The following is a 21,623-nucleotide window of genomic DNA, read 5'->3' as shown; positions in this document are numbered from 1 at the left end:
AATGTCAAGTTGACATGGCAGTGAGACACTTTCTTTGGGCTGCAAGGATAGGCCCGTGACATGTTTTAAAGCGCTACTTAAGTTGTAGCACAATGAGTAGCATTTAATTTATAGGCCACAGGTATATAGTATACCACTCTAGAAAGAACTAAAATACACAATCAGCACATGTTTAGGGGAGTAAGCACAAGCATGTTAGCACTGGCTAGCAGTGGTAAATTGCACAGAGTCCTAAATCCAACAGAGCAAAAATCCAGACAAGATGGAGGCAAGCAGGCAAAGCTTGGGGGAGGACCACCTTAAGGCTGACAGGTCTAACATATTGGTATAATTTCTACTCAATAATTCATTGCAACTTGAAGATAAAATGAATAATGTGGAGAATGTTTAATCAGATTTGATTGGTATTTGTTTATATTTTCTCAAATAGGCAAACACAAATGCCAGAATGCTAAGTGTTATAAATGGGATCTTTGGTTGGGAGTCAGGTTACCCCCTGTCCAAGCAAGGACCCTCACTCTAGTCAGGGTAAAGGAGAATCATCCTCAGCTAAACCCCACTCACCCCCTTGGTAGCTTGGCATGAGCAGGCAGGCTTAACTTCAGAGTGCTAGCTGTAAAGTATGTGTACCAACACACACAGTAACTTATGGAAAACACTACAAAATGACACAACACAGGTTTAGAAAAAAAGAAAATATTTATCTAAACAAAACAAGACCAAAATGACAAAAATCCACAATACACAAGACAAGTTATCAATTAAAAACCCAAAACAGTCTTCATGTAATTTTAAACACAACGCTAACGCAGTTAGCATGGAACTGTACCTGGGTGCATCAAAAATAACCCCCCACGGTTGAGTGTGCATCAAACAAGGCTTGCGATGCGTCGATATCACTCACGAGCGAGACAGTGCATCATTTCTCCTTCAGTCAAGTCGGCGTGTGTCGTTTCTTCGCTTCCCAGGAGAGCGATGAGACGATTCAAACCGTACTCTAGGGTCCAGGCAGGCCTTGCGTCGTTTTTACATGCCCAGTGATGTTTGCGTCAGAAATCCTGCCGCACGATGATCCGAAAAGCAAGCAGCTTGGGTCGCGATCTCACCAGCCTCCGGCAGCGATGCTATGCATCGCTTCTCCAGCCGCTTACGTCGATCTTTCAATCGACCTGCAGGCGAGCGTCGATTTTCAGCCCTGAAGCTGGCGGCGCGTAGATTTTTCAGCCACGGGTCAGAGTTGCGATGACCTTTTCCTTGCACAGCGGTCGTGCGTGGATTTCCCACTCTTGGTCTGTCATTTCAGGGTCCCAGAAACTGGATGAGCACCACTGGGCAGAGTAGGAGTCTCAGCAGAGGCTTCAGGTGCTGGCAGAGAGAAGCCTTTGCTGTCCCTGAGACTTCAAACAACAGGAGGCAAGCTCTAATTCAAGCCAGGCCTGACCCCAGACACACACCAGGGGGTTGGAGACTGCATTGTGTGAGGGCAGGCACAGCCCTTTCAGGTGTGAGTGACCACTCCTCCCCTCCTTCCTAGCACAGATGGCTCATCAGGATAGGCAGGCTACACCCCAGCTCCCTTTGTGTCACTGTCTAGTAAGAGGAGCAACCAGCCCAACTGTCAAACTGACCCAGACAGGGAATCCACAACCAGGCAGAGTCACAGAAATGATTTAGGCAAGAAAATGCTCACTTTCCAAAAGTGCCATTTTCAAACACAAAATCTTAAAATCAACTTTACTAAAAGATGTATTTTTAAACTGTGAGCTCAGAGATCCCAAACTCTACATGTCTATCCGCTCCCAAAGGGAATCTACACTTTAATCATTTTTCAAGGTAGCCACCATGTTAACCTATGAGAGCACCAGGCCTTGCAACAGTGAAAAACAAATTTAGCAGTATTTCACTGTCAGGACATATAAAACACTTTACTATATGTCCTACCTTAACCATACACTGCACTCTGCCCTTGAGGTTACCTAGGGCCTACCTTAGGGGTGCCTTACATGTAAGAAAAGGGAAGGTTTAGGCCTGGCAAGTGGGTACACTTGCCAAGTCAAATTTAAAGTTTAAAACTGCATTCACAGACACTGCAATGGCAGGTCTGAGCCATGTTTACAGAGCTACTAATGTGGGTGGCATAACCAGTGCTGCAGGCCCACTAGTGGCATTTGATATACAGGATCTGGGCACCTCTGTAGTAGGGACTTACCAGTAAAGCAAATATGCCAATCATGGATGAACCAATTACATACACATTTTGTATAGGAGCACTTGCAGTTCAGCACTGGTTAGCAGTGGTAAAGTGCCCAGAGTAACAAAAACAGCGAAAACAGAGTCCAGCACACATCAACAACCTGGGAAACAGAGGCAAAAAGTTGAGGGAGACCACAGCAAGGATGAAAAGTCTTACACTAAGAATCAAAATGTTGCTCTGATGGTATTTTAATCATATGTAATATTAGAGCAAATCACTGAATTGTGGCAGAATCACTGTTAGAAATGGGGTTTTTGGTTGGCAGTCAGGTTACCCTCTGTCCAAGCAAGAACCCTCACTCTAGTCAGGATAAGTCACACACAATCCAAAATTAGCCTGTGCCCACCCTCTGGTAGCTTGTCACGAGCAGTCAGGCTTAACTTAGAAGGCAATGTGTAAAGTATTTGTGCAATAAATCATACAATACCACCATATAGCACCACAAAAATACACCACACAGTGTTTAGAAAAATATATAATATTTATCAGGATAATTGTAGGTCAAAACGAATTAAGTTGCAATGTGAATTTGTAGAGATATCACTGAAAAGTGATATGAAGTGTCTTAAGTCTTTAAAAAGCAAACAAAGTCTCTTTCAAGCACAAAGTACCTGGTTTGGAGTGGAAAATCTCCTCAGAGGGCCACAGAAGAAGATATATGTGGAAAAATGGTGTGTGCGTCGATTTCTCCCCAGCACACACAGACTTGTGTCATTATTTTCCACGCGGGGAAGTCGTGTGTCATTTTCCGGCGCGTGGACAGTCTCTTTCTGTGGATCGCGGGGATTACCAGATGTCCCGGGTCTGTGCGTGGATTTTCCTGCTTGTTTTCTGGCTGCGCGTCGTTCTGCGGGGCTGCGCATCGAAATTTCGATCTCACGGCAGGCGTTGCGTCGATTTCTCCTCTGGAGGTCGGGCTGCGTTGTCCTTGCGAAGCCGTGCGTCGAAGTTCCGGTCGTCCCGAAGGCGTCGCGTCGATCAGCGTCGGTGTGCGGCGTTTTTCTCGCCGCGGAACAAGCTGTGCGTCGAAAATTTAGGCGCACGGAGCGTCCAAGTGAAAAAGAGAAGTCTTTTTGGTCCTGAGACTTCAGGGAACAGGAGGCAAGCTCTATCCAAGCCCTTGGAGAGCACTTCCACAGCCAGACAAGAGTTCAGCAAGGCAGCAGGCCAACAGCAAGGCAGCAGTCCTTTGTAGAAATCAGACAGGTGAGTCCTTTGAGCAGCCAGGCAGTTTTTCTTGGCAGGATGTAGTTTCTGGTTCAGGTTTCTTCTCCAGCAAGTGTCTGATGAGGTAGGGCAGAGGCCCTGTTTTATACCCAAATGTGCCTTTGAAGTGGGGGAGACTTCAAAGAGTGGCTAAGAAGTGCACCAGGTCCCCTTTCAGTTCAATCCTGTCTGCCAGGGTGCCAGTAGGGGGTGTGGCAGTCTTTTGTGTGAGAGCAGGCCCTCCACCCTCCCAGCCCAGGAAGACCCATTCAAAATGCAGATGTATGCAAGTGAGGCTGAGTACCCTGTATTTGGGGTGTGTCTGAGTGAATGCACAAGGAGCTGTCAACCAAGCCCAGCCAGACGTGGATTGTAAGGCACAGAAAGATTTAAGTACAAAGAAATGCTCACTTTCTAAAAGTGGCATTTCTAGAATAGTAATATTAAATCCGACTTCACCAGTCAGCAGGATTTTGTATTGGCCATTCTGGCCATACTAAATATGACCTTCCTGCTCCTTTCAGATCAGCAGCTGCCACTTCAACAATGTATGAGGGCAGCCCCAATGTTAGCCTATGAAGGGAGCAGGCCTCACAGTACTGTAAAAACAAATTTAGGAGTTTTACACTGCCAGGACATATAACTACACAGGTACATGTCCTGCCTTTTACCTACACAGCACCCTGCTCTAGGGGTTACCTAGGGCACACATTAGGGGTGACTTATATGTAGAAAAAGGGGAGTTCTAGGCTTTGCAAGTACTTTTAAATGGCAAGTCGAAGTGGCAGTGAAACTGCACACACAGGCCTTGCAATGGCAAGCCTGAGACAAGGTTAAGGGGGCTACTTAAGTGGGTGGCACAACCAGTGCTGCAGGTCCACTAGTAGCATTTAATCTACAGGCCCTAGGCACATATAGTGCACATTACTAGGGACTTATAAGTAAATTACATAGTCCAATCAGGTATGATCCAAAGTGACCATGTTTAAAAAGGGAGAGAGCATATGCACTTTAGCACTGGTTAGCAGTGGTAAAGTGCGCAGAGTCTAAAAGCCAGCAAAACAGGGTCCAAAAAGTGGAGGGAGGCAGGCAAAAAGTTAGGGGTGACCAACCTAAGGCATATCAGGTCTAACACGTGTCCCCCCCAGCTGAAAGTGGGGAGAGCTTCCCGACCTCCTGGGAGCTCTCATCGCTAAGGCGGAAGTATCTGGAGAGACCATCAGCATTGGTGTAGTCAACCCCTGGGCGATGCTCCACCGTAAAGTCCATCCCCTGTCGGGAAATGGACCACCTTAAGAGTTTTGGATTCTCACCCCTCATCTGCATGAGCCATCTGAGGGGCCTGTGGTCTGTCTGAACCCGGAAGTGAGTCCCAAACAGGTAGGGTCTTAGCTTCTTCAGTGGCCAGACCACAGCAAATGCTTCTCTCTCAATAGCACTCCACCTTTGTTCCTGGGGTAATAGTCTTCTGCTAATAAAGACTACTGGTTGGTCTGCGCCCTCCTCATTCAGCTGTGCTAGAACAGCCCCTATGCCGTGCTCTGAAGCGTCTGTCTGAACAATAAATTCCTGGGAGTAATCAGGGGCCTTGAGCACGGGGCCATGCACATGGCTTCCTTCAGAGAATCAAAGGCTTTCTGACAGGCCTCTGTCCAATTCACCAACCTAGGTTGTTTCTTAGAAGTGAGTTCTGTCAAGGGGGACACAATGGTACCATAGCCCTTGACGAACCTGTGGTAGTATCCAGTGAGGCCCAAAAAGGCTCTCACCTCAGTCTGTGTTCTAGGTGTTTGCCAGGCCTTGATAGTTTCAGTCTTGGCCTGGAGCGGCTGCACCCTTCCACCACCTACTAGGTGTCCCAAGTACACCACGGAACCCTGCCCAATCTGGCACTTACTAGCCTTGATGGTCAGGCCTGCCTGTTGCAGGGCCTGAAGCACCTCCTTGAGGTGGAGCAGGTGTTCCTCCCAGCTGAAACTGTAGACAGCTATGTCGTCTAGGTAAGCTGCACAGAAGGCATCTTTACCAGCTAGGACCCCGTTAACCAACCGGAATTGGTAATGGCCATCAGGGGTGGAAAAAGCAGATCTTTCTTTAGCCCCCTCAGTCAGGCCAATCTGCCAGTACCCGGAAGTAAGGTCGAACGTACTCAGGAACTTGGCAGCGCCTAGCCTGTCAACGAGCTCATCAGCTCGGGGGATGGGTTGAGCATCAGTCCGGGTGACTGAATTGAGACCCCGGTAGTCCACACAGAACCGGAGTTCTGGTTTCGCAACTGGGGCAGTAGCCTTGGGAACCAATACCACAGGGCTGGCCCAGGGACTACTGGATGTCTCAATAACCCCCAAAGTCAACATCTTGGAGACCTCCTCCTTGATGCTGGCCTTCGCCTTATCTGACAACCTGTAAATTTTGTTCTTTACAGGGGCACTGTCACCTGTGTCAATGTCATGCACACAGAGGTGGGTTAGTCCAGGTGTAAGGGAGAACAGGGGGGAGAACTGCTCTAACAGCTCATAGCAGTCCCCTCTCTGGGTTGGAGTCAGGGAGTCAGAGAGAATGACACCACCTACTGACCCATCCCCTTCTTTGACAGCGAGGAGGTCGGGGAGAGGTTCACTCTCCTCTTCCATGCTCTCATCGGTGACTAGGAGCATACTGACCTCAGACCTCTCAAAGTGAGGTTTGAGCCGGTTGTGATGGAGGACCCTTAGGGGTTGCCTAGGGGTCTTGAGGTCCACTAGGTAAGTGGCCTCCCCTTTGCGCTCCTTGATCTCAAAGGGGCCAGTCCAGCGGTCCTGGAGAGCCCTGGGCTCTACTGGCTCCATCACCCAAACTTTGTCTCCAGGTGAGAACTCAACTAGAGTGGCCTTCTGGTCGTACCACTCCTTCATCACCTCTTGACTGGCCTCGAAGTTACTCTGGGCCTGCTTCCAGAAGCGTTGGGTTTGTTTGCGGAGGGCCAGCAGGTAGCTGACCACATCCTGGGGAGGGGCCTGGGGAGCTCTCTCCCAGCCCTCCTTAACAATGCTTAGGGGTCCCCTGACAGGGTGACCATAGAGAAGCTCAAAGGGGCTGAACCTCACCCCTTTCTAGGGCACCTCTCTATAAGCAAACAACAGGCAGGGTAAGAGGACGTCCCACTTACGCCTCATGGCCTCAGTCAGGCCACCAATCATGCCTTTCAGGGTCTGGTTGAATCTCTCAACAAGCCCATTGGTTTGAGGATGATAAGGGGTGGTAAACCGGTAGGTCACCCCACACTCATCCCACAGGGTCTTCATTTATGCAGACATGAAGTTTGTGCCCCTGCCAGACACGACCTCCTTAGGGAATCCCACACAAGTAAATATTCCCAACAGGGCTCTGGTCACCACCTTTGCAGTAACGGTTCTCAGAGGGATTGCCTCTGGATAGCAGGTGGCATGGTCCACCAAAACCAGGATAAACCTGTTGCCCAAGGCAGTTTTGGGGTCCAAGGGACCAACAATGTCGATGCCCACCCTTTCAAAGGGGGTGCCAACGACTGGGAGTGGGAGCAGGGGAGCTTAAGCCGTTTCCCTGCCTTCCCACTAGCCTGGCAGGTGGGGCAAGCTCTGCAGAAGTTATCTGAGGCTTTCCTCATTCTGGGCCAATGAAAGTGGGTGTTAAGCCTGTAAAAGGTCTTGTCTTGGCCCAGGTGTCCTGCTAGGGCAATGTCATGAGCCAGGCTTAGTAGGAATTTCCGGTAACAATGGGGGACCACCAGCACACGGTGTGCCCCAGGACCTGGAATCCTACACTCACTGTAAAGGAGATAATTCTCCCAGTAAATATGGTGAGCGCCAGAGGTGTCACCTGCTGCGTGGTCTGTGGCCTGCTTCCTCAGACCCTCAAGGGTGAGGCATTCTCTCTGTGCCTTGCAGAATGCTTCCCTGGTTGGCCCCCCTCTACTTGCCAGCCAGCAAGTTCAGGTAGGTTACCCAGGGCAGCTATGTCCTCCCCGGTTGGCTCAGGGGCCTCCTCTTCCTCAGGGACCTCGTCTACCACCGTGGGAACATTGGAGCTGGGTTTCCCGCACCCCTGGCCCCCCTCTTTGGGGGCTGTCTGGGCAATTTTTCCAGGCTCCAGACACCCTTAACTCCCTTCCCGGGCAGCCATGGACCTTGTGGTCATGCAGACCCACTCAGGTAACCCTAACATCTCCAGGTGAGATCTGAGCTCTACTTCTTTCCAAGCAGTGTGCTCAAGATCATTGCCTAACAGACAATCTACAGGCATGGCAGGACTCACAACTACTTTCAGAGTACCCGAAACCCCCCCCCACTCAAAGGGAACCAGAGCCACCGGTAGGTGACTCTCACGATTGTCAGCGACTATGACCTGGTGGAATGTATTAGGGACTATCTGCTCTGTTGACACCAGCTGACTCTGGATAGTAGTCATACTGGCTCCTGTGTCACACAGAGCCTCCACCTTCTGCCCATTAATGGTGACCCACTGCCTGTACTTGGAAGTATTTTGGGGCATGTGGGCTTTGGGCACCATTTCTCTTTCTCCCAGGGACACTAGGGAAATCTCTACCTGCTCCCCAAAGCTATTTGGGTCCATCTCCCCCCCAAGCGCTACACTAGTCAACCCAGGTGTCTGTCCGGTAGTGGACGGTGCCCTTTTGGAGCACTGGAGGTCGCCTTTATAGTGACCATACTGGTTACACTCCATACATTTGGGGTTGGATTTCCCTGACCTATCATATGTCCCTGGTTTTTTCCCAAATCAGGAGAAGGAATGGTTGCCACCCCCTCCCTGGGAATTCTTTTGTGGGCCTTTTAAGAGTTCCTTATCTGTAAGTTTATCTCCCCCTCTTTCTTCTGTTGGGAACCCTGACCACCTTTGTGGGAGTCCCCCCCAGGTACCTTTTTGGACACTCTGGTGCTAACCCAGATGTCCGCCTCCTCAGCAAGCTTCCTGGGATCAGTCAGCTTACTATCTACCAAGTGCTGGCGCAACTCTGTATAGGTAACATTGAGTATATGCTCTCTCAGAATCAAGTCATATAGCCCTTTATAATTATCTACTTTGTTTCCCCGCACCCATCCATTCAGTGCCTTACTGGAAAAGTCAAAGAAATCTACCCATGTTTGTGTGGTTTGTTTGGTGCTGTCCCTGAACCTCTGACGGTATCCCTCAGGGGTCCGCCCAAACTTGGCAAGTAAAGTGGCTTCCTGAAGTGGGTATGTGTTTTGATCAGGTTGATCCAATGTGAGAAGTGTGTCCCTCCCCAATGGCGGCACATAACCCCACATAGCTACCCCCCATTGCCCTTCAGGAACCTCATGAGCCCTTAGTGCAACTTAATAAGCAGCTAACCATTTATCTATGTCATCTCCCACCACAAAACTGGGCACCACATTTTTGGGTATACGAACCTTCTTTTCTCCAGCAGGTCCTGTCTGTATGCTCCCACCATTATTGCTGGATTCAGACTGTCTTGCCTTGAGCTCCAGCTCCTTGAGACTCAGTTCATGAGCCAATAATAGTTTCTTTTCAGCCAAAGCTCTTTCAGCTTCCACCTGTTTCGCTGCCCTTTCAGCTTCATCTTGAATCTGTTTGGCTGCTCTTTCAGCCTCAGCTTGCTTGGCTTCTCTCTCTGCCCTTCTTTCCTCTTGTTGAGCCTCAATTTTCAGTTTTGCCATTTGCAATTGGAACTCCCTTTCCTCTCTCCTTTCCTCTGCAGTCAGGCTTTGCACAGAGACACTGCTCCCTGGTCTGGAAGGGGGCACAATTGCAGTGGTAACATCATCCACAGATCGCAACAAATCCTCTGAGGGGCCATTTTCTGGCTCCTCTTCTTCATCATCCTCTTCTAAATGGGCTTCTGCCCAGGCCCTCAGCGCCACTTGAAAGTCCTCCTTGGCCCCTTGAGTGGGTACCCTCATTGCCCTGCAGAACCCTTCTAGCTGTTTGACCGTATATGTATCCAACATGACTAGGTCAAAGTCTCCTATTTGAGACCCGGTCAGAGACATGTTGAGTGAGGATTTAGTTTTTGAAAATTGCCAGGAAAAACGAATTTGCAAAAAGAGATAAAAATCAAGTTGACCTTTAACTGTGGGTAGGTAGTGAAATACTTAGCTACTGTATGTCACTGCACAAATACAAGTCCTATCCTCATCGCTGATCACCAATGTTAGAAATGGGGTTTTTGGTTGGCAGTCAGGTTACCCTCTGTCCAAGCAAGAACCCTCACTCTAGTCAGGGTAAGTCACACACAATCCAAAATTAGCATGTGCCCACCCTCTGGTAGCTTGGCACGAGCAGACAGGCTTAACTTAGAAGGCAATGTGTAAAGTATTTGTGCAATAAATCATACAATACCACCATATAGCACCACAAAAATACACCACACAGTGTTTAGAAAAATATATAATATTTATCAGGATAATTGTAGGTCAAAACGAATAAAGTTGCAATGTGAATTTGTAGAGATATCACTGAAAAGTGATATGAAGTGTTAAAAAGTCTTTAAAAAGCAAACAAAGGCCCTCATTACAACTTTGACGGGCGGCGGAGGCCGCCCGCCAAAGTTGCGCCGCAGGAATACCGCACCGCGGTCTGAAGACCGCGGCCGGCATTCCAAGTTTTCCCCTAGGCTGGCGGGCGGCCGCCGAAAGGCCGTCCGCCAGCCCAGGGGAAAACGACCTTCCCACCATGAAGCCGGCTCGTAATCGAGCCGGCGGAGTGGGAAGGTGCGACGGGTGCTACTGCACCCGTCGCGTATTTCACTGTCTGTTATGCAGACAGTGAAATACAAGCGGGGCCCTCTTACGGGGGCCCCTGCAGTGCCCATGCCATTGGCATGGGCACAGCAGGGGCCCCCAGGGGCCCCGCGACTCCCCCTCCCGCCATCCGGTTCCCGGCGGGAGAACCGCCAGGAACTGGATGGCGGGAGGGGGAGTCGGAATCCCCAAGCCGGCGCAGCAAGCTGCGCCAGCTTGGAGGATTCCTTGGGGGCAGCGGGAAACCGGCGGGAGACCGCCGGTTTCCCTTCTCTGACCGCGGCTAAGCCGCCGCGGTCAGAATGCCCCGGTGCCACCACGTCCCGCGGCCCTGGCGGTTACAAACCGCCAGGGTCGTAATGAGGGCCAAAGTCTCTTTCAAGCACAAAGTACCTGGTTTGGAGTGGAAAATCTCCTCAGAGGCCCACAGAAGAAGAGATAGGTGGAAAAATGGTGTGTGCGTCGATTTCTCCCCAGCACACACGGACTTGTGTCGTTATTTTCCACGCGGGGAAGTCGTGCGTCGTTTTTCGGCACGCGGACAGTCTCTTTCTGTGGATCACGGGGATTACAAGATGTCCCGGGTCTGTGCGTGGATTTTCCTGCTTGTTTTCCGGCTGCGCGTCATTCTGCGGGGCTGCGTATCGAAATTTCGATCTCACGGCAGGCGTCGCGTCGATTTCTCCTCTGGAGGTCGGGCGGCGTTGTCCTTGTAAAGCCGTGCGTCAAAGTTCCAGTCGTCCCGAAGGCGTCGCGTCGATCATCGTCGGTGTGCGGCGTTTTTCTCGCCGCGGAACAAGCTGTGCGTCGAAAATGTGGGCGCACGGAGCGTCCAAGTGAAAAAGAGAAGTCTTTTTGGTCCTGAAACTTCAGGGAACAGGAGGCAAGCTCTTTCAAGCCCTTGGAGAGCACTTTCACAGCCAGACAAGAGTTCAGCAAGGCAGCAGGCCAACAGCAAGGCAGCAGTCCTTTGTAGAAAGCAGACAGGTGAGTCCTTTGAGCAGCCAGGCAGTTCTTCTTGGCAGGATGTAGTTTCTGGTTCAGGTTTCTTCTCCAGCAAGTGTCTGATGAGGTAGGGCAGAGGCCCTGTTTTATACCCAAATGTGCCTTTGAAGTGGGTAAGACTTCAAAGAGTGGCTAAGAAGTGCACCAGGTCCCCTTTCAGTTCAATCCTGTCTGCCAGGGTCCCAGTAGGGGGTGTGGCAGTCCTTTGTGTGAGAGCAGGCCCTCCACTCTCCCAGCCCAGGAAGACCCATTCAAAATGCAGATGTATGCAAGTGAGGCTGAGTACCCTGTGTTTGGGGTGTGTCTGAGTGAATGCACAAGGAGCTGTCAACCAAGCCCAGCCAGACGTGGATTGTAAGGCACAGAAAGATTTAAGTGCAAAGAAATGCTCACTTTCTAAAAGTGGCATTTCTAGAATAGTAATATTAAATCGACTTCACCAGTCAGCAGGATTTTGTATTACCATTCTGGCCATACTAAATATGACCTTCCTGCTCCTTTCAGATCAGCAGCTGCCACTTCAACAATGTATGAGGGAAGCCCCAATGTTAGCCTATGAAGGGAGCAGGCCGCAGAGTACTGTAAAAACGAATTTAGGAGTTTTACACTTCCAGGTCATATAACTACACAGGTACATGTCCTGCCTTTTACCTACACAGCACCCTGCTCTAGGGGTTACCTAGGGCACATATTAGGGGTGACTTATATGTAGAAAAAGGGGAGTTCTAGGCTTGGCAAGTACTTTTAAATGCCAAGTCGAAGTGGCAGTGAAACTGCACACACAGGCCTTGCAATGGCAAGCCTGAGACAAGGTTAAGGGGGCTACTTAAGTGGGTGGCACAACCAGTGCTGCAGGTCCACTAGTAGCATTTAATCTACAGGCCCTAGGCACATATAGTGCACATTACTAGGGACTTATAAGTAAATTATATAGTCCAATCAGGTACAATCCAAAGTGACCATGTTTAAAAAGGGAGAGAGCATATGCACTTTAGCACTGGTTAGCAGTGGTAAAGTGCGCAGAGTCTAAAAGCCAGCAAAACAGGGTCCAAAAAGTGGAGAGAGGCAGGCAAAAAGTTAGGGGTGACCACCCTAAGGCATATCAGGTCTAACAATCACTCTCTGTGGTGCACGGTTCATTTGCTGATAGACAGCAAATCCATAACTATACGGAACGCATGAAACGTATGTACCCCTAATTCTGTGCAGCCTAAGGTATCTGTTGGTGGAAGTCAGACGTCCTTATTATTGGCCATCTTAACACATTGAAAGTGAGATTTGAAAGATTTTCAGCATTTTTCCCCCATGCACGGTCATTCTCTCTAGCCTTCTCTTCCTCATACAAGAATATATCACTAATGGAGCTTAATGCACACCTGAGTTCTCATGTCAAATGAATTAGGTAACTTTTGAATATAATCTAATGCACATATTGTAAAAGACATCTTGAAACATATTTTTTCATTTGATTGGTAGCCACTTAGATTCATGGGTACATTAAAAAAATACACAGGTTTTATTCACCCTCAAATTCTGTTCACTAACATTTTATTAACATGTTATGCATAGTTGGTACTCAGTAAAAATAAAAAGTGTAAGTGGAGAGAATTGTAGATAAGTGTTGCTAGCCACAATTCATTGTGACTCATGAGGATTTATTTTAATGATCCCACTCTACTATAAGCTACTCCAATTCACAGTAACTTCAAACAGAAATGTAAAAGCCAAAAGACATGGATCATGAGTAGCTCTTTAGCAAATCAAGAGTCTCTTCTTTTATCTCTTTTACAGCTCTTACCATCATAGCCAAAACGCATTCATACATACTTAAAGGCACTCTTAGACGGCACTGTATATTTTGTCTCGCATGTTCATAGTATTTAACAACATCTGTATATTTTGTTCAAGGCAAAAGTATTTTCTGATTGTTACACACCTATTTTCTTAGCTGCTGTTTTATTAAAACAAGAAAAGAAGGCATAATATGAGCCTCCGGTCTTGAAATAAAATTCCCTGTTCAGGTCGTGAGAGACTCAAGAAGATTCACAGCTGCCCAATTAATGAAAGCTTCCTGCACTGAGTGTAACCCCCACCCCAGAGGTATCATAGGGATCTCAGTTTAGTACCACAATTTGTACCCAGGTGTGCATTTATGGTATAAAATGATAAAAAAATGTTTTTACTTGTGTTGATTTCCTTTATTCTATGTGAGAATGTTGCTTTTAGAAAAGCGGTCAATGGAAGTTCCTGTTATCTGCAACAAGAAGGTGAAAGCAGTAGAGCTGCACTAAACAATGCTTAATTACCTTTATTACCTTTATTCTACAATTTGGCTGGATGTCCTGGGTTCTGATGGTGAGGGACCGATCATCTGAAGAGCATTCCATTGTGATCCTCCTTGATGCTGCGCTGTACTGAGGAGTTGTAGGAAGAGTCCTCTGAATTGTCATCTCTCTGGGTGTTTATGTTTGGGGTCAATTTTGTTCCCCATTGCAGTTAGTGACATGCACCTCAGCGCATTACCACTCAAGGTAGATTCTGCTGCCATTGCAAGCTTAGATGCACAAATGCTGGGCTCCAAATTTAACCCTAGTGCTCTCACAAGCCAGCTATTGTTACCTCAACACAAATCATTTCACAGGTGACTTTGTGTTTCCCCAGGAAGCGCCAATCCTACTGCGATGCTATGACGAGTCATTGTTGGAAAAAAGGAAGCGAAAATCACCAACATTAGAGTAGTATAGAGTGGCACTACTGGGGATTCTTCCTAGGAGCTAATCATTGTTTTAAATAACCAAATTTCTTCATAATGTTCAGTAGTGGGCCGTAAACTCGGCCACGCAGTGGTCAGCAGAGTTTTTGCCGAACTCCGTGCTCCAAGCAGAGCACAGAGTGGGCAAAATTCCTCGAGCTCCACTGGCAAAGCAGAGTGTACCACCTACCCCTAATTTAGAGTTTTGGCTGACAGGTTACTTTGTTATAAACCTGACAGATATCCTGTCCGCCGTATTGCGGTTTCTATAGCTATAATGGCATCGTAATACGGTGGGTGGGAACACCATCTGTCAAACTCTAAATCAGGCCCTTAGTTTTGAAATAAAAGGGAAATTGAAGTTTCAGTGCTTCACTGCTTTCTTCAACCAAAGTAATTCCTCTTGTCAGAACATTCCGTAACCACTTCCTCAGTGTTCATTCACCGGCAAGCTTCAAGTTAATTTCTTTCACATCCATGCGGAGAAATCCGCTTATCAAGTCTCCACTGGCTCATTAACACGTGTATGTGCAGTATCTCTCTTTGCTTACAGAGGGCTTCAGAAGGTTTCTTTTGGAATGCTCTTAACATAATTGGTACTTATCAAAAGCTCATCTTCGTCTTTTTTCTATAGTAGTACACCTATTGTTATTTTGTCATGCTATATTTAAATTAGGATAGGGTGTTCTCAATGCCTTGCATGCTCGTTCTAGCAGATTCAGATTTGTTCATCACTGAATATCCATATTCTATTTTACAGCCTCCATTCAACTATACTATCATCTGTAAAAATGCAACATGCGTTTTGGACGAAACTAACAGCACTGTGATTCTGACTGTCTTGTGTCCGTCAGCGGTGGTTTTTACTTGTCCTCAGGGACAAGTTCAAGTTGAAGTTTATGACGTGGGTAACTGCTGTTACAAATACGAATGTCGAGGTAAGTAGAAATAATGGTAATTTGTGTCTGGAGAACTTTGAAAAGTAGTGGAGCATAAACCATATCTTCAATTGCATTGAGTGAGCGAGCATGAGAGACTAAGGGCCAGATGTAGGAAGCATTTTGCATGGTGCAAACTGCGAAAATCGCAGTTTGAACCATGCAAAATGCTCATTGCGATGCACATTCACATTTTGCGAGTCAGTACTTAACGCCGCCTTCTAAATATGGAGCAAGGCATTGCGCCAGCGGGGTGTCCCTAAAAGTGACCCTGTGATGGCGCAAGTTTCTCGTAAATGAGGCCCCTAGTGTTAGGTTGCTAGATTATATTTCCACTATGATAGATATGTTCATATTGTTTCATTGTTCATAACATGCTTTAGTGCTGTTTTAAGGACTGTGTCAAGCAGCAACCGCATTCCTTGTCATAATGTGGTAAAAGCCACCCCTAAATTACCTGTGCTCCACCCTCTGGTAGCTTGCCACAGAGAAGTCAGGCTTCAGTTAAAGGCAACGTGTAAAGTGCTTGTGCAACACACCTTGTTAAAAAAATAGAACATTCTTAAATAAAAAAATGGAGACCAAAATGGCAACAGTCCAATCAGTAGAACCGGAGATATGCAATTTTAAAGATTTTAGTAAACATAGCACCAAAAATCACAAAGCACCAGCTGTGGATATCTGGGCACGCCAGACTGGGACAAAGTCACAATCTCAGGCTGATGATGATGGAGTCTGGGTTGGCTATGGAGACCTACTTAGGCCTGCTGAAAAGAGTACCCTAAATCCTGGTTTGCAGAGCATTGTGAGGTTCCTCTTTGGAAATGCATCACACAGCCAAAGCGGTGCATCTGATCTAAGGAGCCACGAGGCTGTGATGCAAGGGTCTGCATCATCACTGAGGATCCCATTGATGGGGCTTGTGATGTGAAGCCAGCTACTGAGGATGCGGCATGCAGTCGGGATGACAGATCATTTCCAAGAAGCTGTGATGCTGAGTCCGTTGTTGGCATTGTGCCTGTCGTCACCGGGAGATGCAAGGGCCTGTGCCAAGGATGCATGGCTCAGTGGCTGGTTCCAAAGGTGGTGCGACCTGCAGCGTCTTTGTGACGGGATCAATCCTCACAGGAGCGAAAATGTGTTGGTTCTGCTTGGGGTAGTGCCGCGTGACAGAGGAGATGTGTCAGTTCCTTTGGTTCTACAGGGGCTGGCAGGCATCATATGGCCCACTTCCAAAGGTCCAGGGCTGGGGTGGCACCACTTGGCAAGGTAGACTCACAGATAGAGTCCAGTAGCAGGTGCAAGGTCTTTGGAAGCCTGTTGTGTCCCATAAGCTTCATATCAGGAGGCCAGCCAACTAGCCATTAAAGTCACTCTGAGTTCTGGGTTCAGAGCTGCAAGCCCAGTCCTTTTCACCAGAAAAGAGGGCAGCAGGTCAGCACAGTAGGGCAGCATTTTCTTCAGAAGCAGCAGTCCAGCACTTTGGCAGTCATTTCATCAGCACAGCAGTCCTTTTTTTCCTGGCAGAGTATCAACAGATCCAGAAGTGTACTGAAGAGTTGGTGTCTGAGCGTCAAGTATTTATACCCAGTTGTGCTTTTGAAGTGGGGTTAAACTTGTAGCGACACCGTTGAAGTGTACAGGTGCCCGGTCTCCCGTGCCGACTCCAGTCTAACTGCAGGGGGTATGCATCCCTTTGTGTAGAGACAGGACACAGCCTATTCAAGTGTAAGTAGGGCGGGGCCCACCTCCGCCTTCCCAACTTGCCACTGAGGGCCCATCCAGTCACACTGTGTCATTTTCTAAATTGTAACTTAAAATCCAACTTCACCATAAATTTTCTTTACAATTCCAGAAACACCAAACATGAACTGATTACCACTTCCCTTATAGAAATTACACTTTAATAAACTAACTCCAATGTTATCTTATGGGAGAGGTAGGCCTTGCAGTAGTGAAGAACAATTTAAAACGTACAAGTATATATCCTACTTCTTAAATACGCTGCATTTTGCCCTCTGGGCTTCCTGGGACCTACCCTAGGGGTAACATATGTATTTAAAAAGACAGATTTGGGCCTGGCAAAAGGTGTATTTTGCCAGTCAAAATATTAGGTTGAACTGCACACAAAGACTTTGCAATAGTAGGTCTGAGAGATCAGTGCTGCAGGCCCACTAGTAGCATTTAATTTAACAGCCCTGGACACAGGTAGTGCCACGTTGCTAGGGACTTACAAGTAAATTAGGTATACCAATTGAGTATTAGCCAATCTAACGTGTTAAAACGAGAACACAAGCATTTTAGCACTGGTTAGCAGTGAAAAGATGTGAAAAATCCTAAGGCCAGCAAATTCGAAGTCAGCAAAAATAGGAGGTCAGATGGTAAGAGGATAGGGGACAGACCATGCCAAGGATGCCAGGCCTAACAGTAATATTCTGAGTGGTTATTTTGAGTGTGCTAGGCATCAGAATTATTCCTTAACATGAACACTTTTCAGTATAAAGTGTCTTTTATTAGTGCAGTACTTGTGTGTGATGTGTGCAATTGGCCTTTCAAGTTAACTCTGCATCCCTGAATCCCTGTTTAGGTACTGTTAGTAACCTAGAAAGCACGGACAACACATCAACTATGTTTTGAGTGGGGTTGTGCGGGGATACAGTATTCCATTACTGGTCAATTTAACTAAGTTCACTCGTGACACCTGTGGGTGTAAAAGAAAGCCCCTTAGTAGAGATAAGCCAGAGTTAGAGGATCTGATTCACAAGGTATACTTACACTTTTTTGTATGCTTACATAATAAAAAGTTACAACTGTGGAGTCTCCACAGTCGTATACTTACTATTAACTCCATGTTTGTGAATACCAAAACAAATGTAAAGTTAAACAAAGGTTTAAGTTTACCTTTGTGAATCAGGCACTTAGTTTACCCAGCATGGTACCTAGCTTTGGCGCTCAGATATTTTGGACCCTTGAGTAGTATCTTTTAACATGCAACCACAAGTGAACCGTCATGACATCAATACAGAGAGGTATGTAGTAATCATGGTTACCATCGGAAAGACCTTTCATCATTGGCATGGTCTCCCCTATCTGTTTTCTTCAACTTCCTAGGTTGGTTCTGTGTACATGACACTTTACCACTGCTGACCAGTGCTAATGTGTAAGTGTTCCCTATATACAATATATGTGTACATTGGCTTATCCATGACTGGCATATTTGATTAACTAGTAAGTCCCTAGTAAAGTGCACAAAAGGAGCCCAGGGCCTGTAAAATCAAATGTTACTATTTGGCCTGCAGAAATGGTTGTGCCAACCACATTAGTAGCCCTGTAAACATGGCTCAGACCTGCCACTGCACTGTCTGTGTGTGCAGTTTTAAACTGCCAATTCGACTTGGCAAGTGTACCTACTTGCCAGGACTAAACTTTCCCTTTTTCTACATGTAAGACACCCTAAAGTAGGCCCTAGGTAGCCGGTAACCCCATGGGCAGGGTGCAGTGTATTTTAAAGGTGGGACATGTACTTATGTGTTTTACATTTCCTGACAGTGAAATACTGCCAAATTCGGTCTCCACTGTTGCAAGTTCTATCTCTCTCATAGGTTAACATGGGGGCTGTGTTTAAAGATTAATAAAGCAAATATCCCCTTTGGGAGCAGATAGAAATGTGAAGTTTGGGGTCTCTGAACTCACAATTTAAAAATACATCTACTAGGGAAGTTGGTTTTTAGATTGTGTGTTTGAAACCGCCACTTTTAGAAAGTAGGCATTTTCTTGCTTAAACCATTCTGTGACTCTGCCTGTTTGTGGATTCCCTGGCTGTGCCAGTTCAACAGTTGGGCTGTTTGCAACTCTCCTCTAGACGGGTACCCAAAGGGAGCTGGGGTATAGCCTGCATATCCTGATAGACCATCTGGGCTGAGGGGAGGGGAAGAGTGGACTCTTGCACCTGAAAGGGCTATGCCTGCCCTCACACAATGCAGCCTCCAGGCCCCTGGTGTGTGTCTGGGGCCTGGCCTGGGCAAGACAGGATCTTGAAAACAACAGAGACTTTTCTATGAAGTAGGCCTACTTCAAAGGCAGAAAGGGGTATAAGAAGAGCACCCGAAACCCCTGAAAATCAGATTTCTTCAGATTATTTCTGGAACCAAGAGGAACCTCTGCTAAGGAAAAGAGCTGGAGAGCTGGAGGAGGAGTACTGCCCCTTTGCCTGTGACTGTGCTTTTCTGGGTTGGCCTGCAGTAGCTGCTTCTGCCTGAGAGAGGACAAAGACTGACTTTTGTGTGGCTTCCCACTGGTGAAGAATCTCCAAGGGCTTGAACTGAGCTTGCCTCCTGTTGTTAAAGTCTCAGAAATATCAAAGACTTCTCTCTGCCAACATCTGGGCTTTCTGCTGAGAGTCCTGCCTGCCAAGTGATGCCCTAACTTGTCTCTTGGCCCTTGAAAGGTGAAGCTGGTGGAAAAGGACAGAAATCCAAGCAAAGACTGCTGTGCAGGGAAACTTTCGGCGCACCACCCGACCTGCGGCTCATAAATGACTCGACGCCAGCCTTGAAGCTAAAATCGATGCTCCACTGCATCGCGACCAGGAGATCGATGCAACATGCCTGGAGAAATGATGCGCAACACCCGTAGCAGCTGCTGTTAACAACGCAGGCCCCCAAGCAACGCGGTTTCTTGTTACTGTGCGACCGGATTTCAATGCAATATTGCTGATGCGGAAAATCAACGCAAACCCTGCCTGGACCCAAGGTGCCCATCCGGGATTGACGCATCGCTCTCTTGCGGAAGTGAAGAAACGACGCACGCCAACCCGACCTGAGGAGGAACAACTCACGGTCTCACTTGAGAGTGAGAAATCGCGCATCGCTCGCCTTTTTCGACACACACTCGCCGGTGCGGCTTTATTTTGACTCTACCCAGGTACCTTGCTGCAATAACAGCTTTTTCACTGTTTTCTCAGGATTAAGACTTTTAGGCCCTCATTATAACATTGGCGGTAAAAATAGTCTACTGCAAGTATGGCAGAAATCCAGCTGTGGCCATACTGGCGGATGGCGGTAAGGTGGCACTGCTACCACCAGCAGTGCCACGCCAGTAGACCGCTGCCAACCGTATTATGACAAATAATGTGGCCTGGCGGTGTTCTGCTGGTGGGCACTGCTGGCAGTAGCAGCGCCTCATCCCCTCTCCTGCCGGAGGACCCCCTGGATCCAGGTAAGTCAGGTCTCTGATGGGAGAGAGGAGTGTTATGTATGTGTGTCAGGGTGTGTGAATGTATGTGTGTATAATAAAGTGAGTGGGTGTGTGTTGAGTGTTGATTGTGTGTGTGCATGTACGGACGTGTGAGTGCGTGTGTGTTGTGAAATGTGAATGCATGTCTCCGTGTATGTTTGGAAGTGTGTGCGGATCTGTGTGTGATTGGATGTATGCATGCATATATGTATGTGTGAATGAGTGTGTTTATGCATGTGTGAAGGGGGCATAGATGTGCGGGGTGGGGTGGGGGTATGGAGAGGTAGGGGGGTTGGGGGTAACTGGAGAGGTGGGGGGAGACCCCTTTCAGTGACAGGGAAGGAATTCCATGTCACTGATATGGCCTACTGCCATGGTTTTCATGGCATTACGAACGCCACAAAAACCATGGCGGTAGGCGGGGTCATTATCCTGCAGACGGCACAATGGTGGCCGCCGGGCTTGAGATGGATATCTCCATCCCAGCGGCTGTTACCGTTGTGGCAATCGGAGTAGTAAATTGGCAGGTTGGCTACAGCCAACCTGCCAATGTCGTAATGTGGCGGTAAGTACCACCAGCTCTTTTGGCTGTACTATCACCACATTATCGCCGACCGCCGGGACTGTAATGACCCCCTTATTCTTTTTAAAATTAATGTCTTCTGTATGTTGATTTTTTGTCATTTTGTTTTTGTTTTGTTTAGATAAATATTACCTATTTTTCTAAACCTGTGCTGTGTCAATTTGTATTGTGTTCACTGGGTTACTGTGTGTGTGTGTTGGTACAAATACTTTGCATATTGCTTGTAAAGTTAAGCCTGCCTGCTCATGTCAAGCTACCAAGGAGGTAGGTGGGGGTTAACTGAGGGTGATTCTCCTTTACCCTGACTAGAGTAAATGCCGTTGCTTAGACGGGGGTAACCTGACTGCCAACCAAAGGCTCCATTTCTAACACCATCTACAAGGAAAAAGGGAGTAGCTATGACATTGATTTGTTAAGCTTGACTTTTAAAAGGGTATTTCCCATCTGTGGGTTTCCTGTGTTCTTTGAATCCAGATTATTTTGAATTCATCTGTTTAAAATGGTGACTTCTGTTTCCATAGCAGTAATAGGAGGCAGTTACTCAACATTTCAAGAACAGATGTGTCCCTGATACAGGCAGCATTCACATTTGTACATTTGTAGTAGCTCCTCATGCAGCATTTGATTTTCAGACATTTTACTCATGGATAAATCCATGCCTCAGGGCAAGTAGCAATACCACTTGCACACTATAGAGCACACCAAGATCTGGTAACTCCTTTGACCTACCAAAAACATCGAAACTAGTTTGGGAATACGTTACCACACACACGAGCTCACAGGGAAATGTCCTTTTGGTTCCCCTCGGTAAATGAGGGGCTACTTTGCCAGTACAGGCTGGATACGTACCATTTCCAAATCCTGAGACTGCTACTCACTGAAGTGATAGGGA

At 47.4% G+C, this 21,623-nt stretch overlaps 1 protein-coding gene across 1 annotated transcript in view; it reads left to right on the top strand.

Annotated features, from left to right (window-relative positions):
- The window catches only part of LOC138284410 (intestinal mucin-like protein), a 329,644-nt gene that overhangs the window by 26,974 nt on the left and 281,047 nt on the right, over positions 1 to 21,623 (top strand). Inside the window, exon 4 of the mRNA XM_069223147.1 lies at positions 14,736 to 14,913. Within this exon, the coding sequence (XP_069079248.1) occupies positions 14,736 to 14,913 (178 nt within the window). The remainder of the gene's footprint in view (positions 1 to 14,735; positions 14,914 to 21,623) is intronic.

Source organism: Pleurodeles waltl, chromosome 3_1 (genome assembly GCF_031143425.1).
Source record: "Pleurodeles waltl isolate 20211129_DDA chromosome 3_1, aPleWal1.hap1.20221129, whole genome shotgun sequence".
NCBI lineage: Eukaryota > Metazoa > Chordata > Amphibia > Caudata > Salamandridae > Pleurodeles > Pleurodeles waltl.
This window is presented reverse-complemented; position numbering and strand designations above follow the sequence as displayed.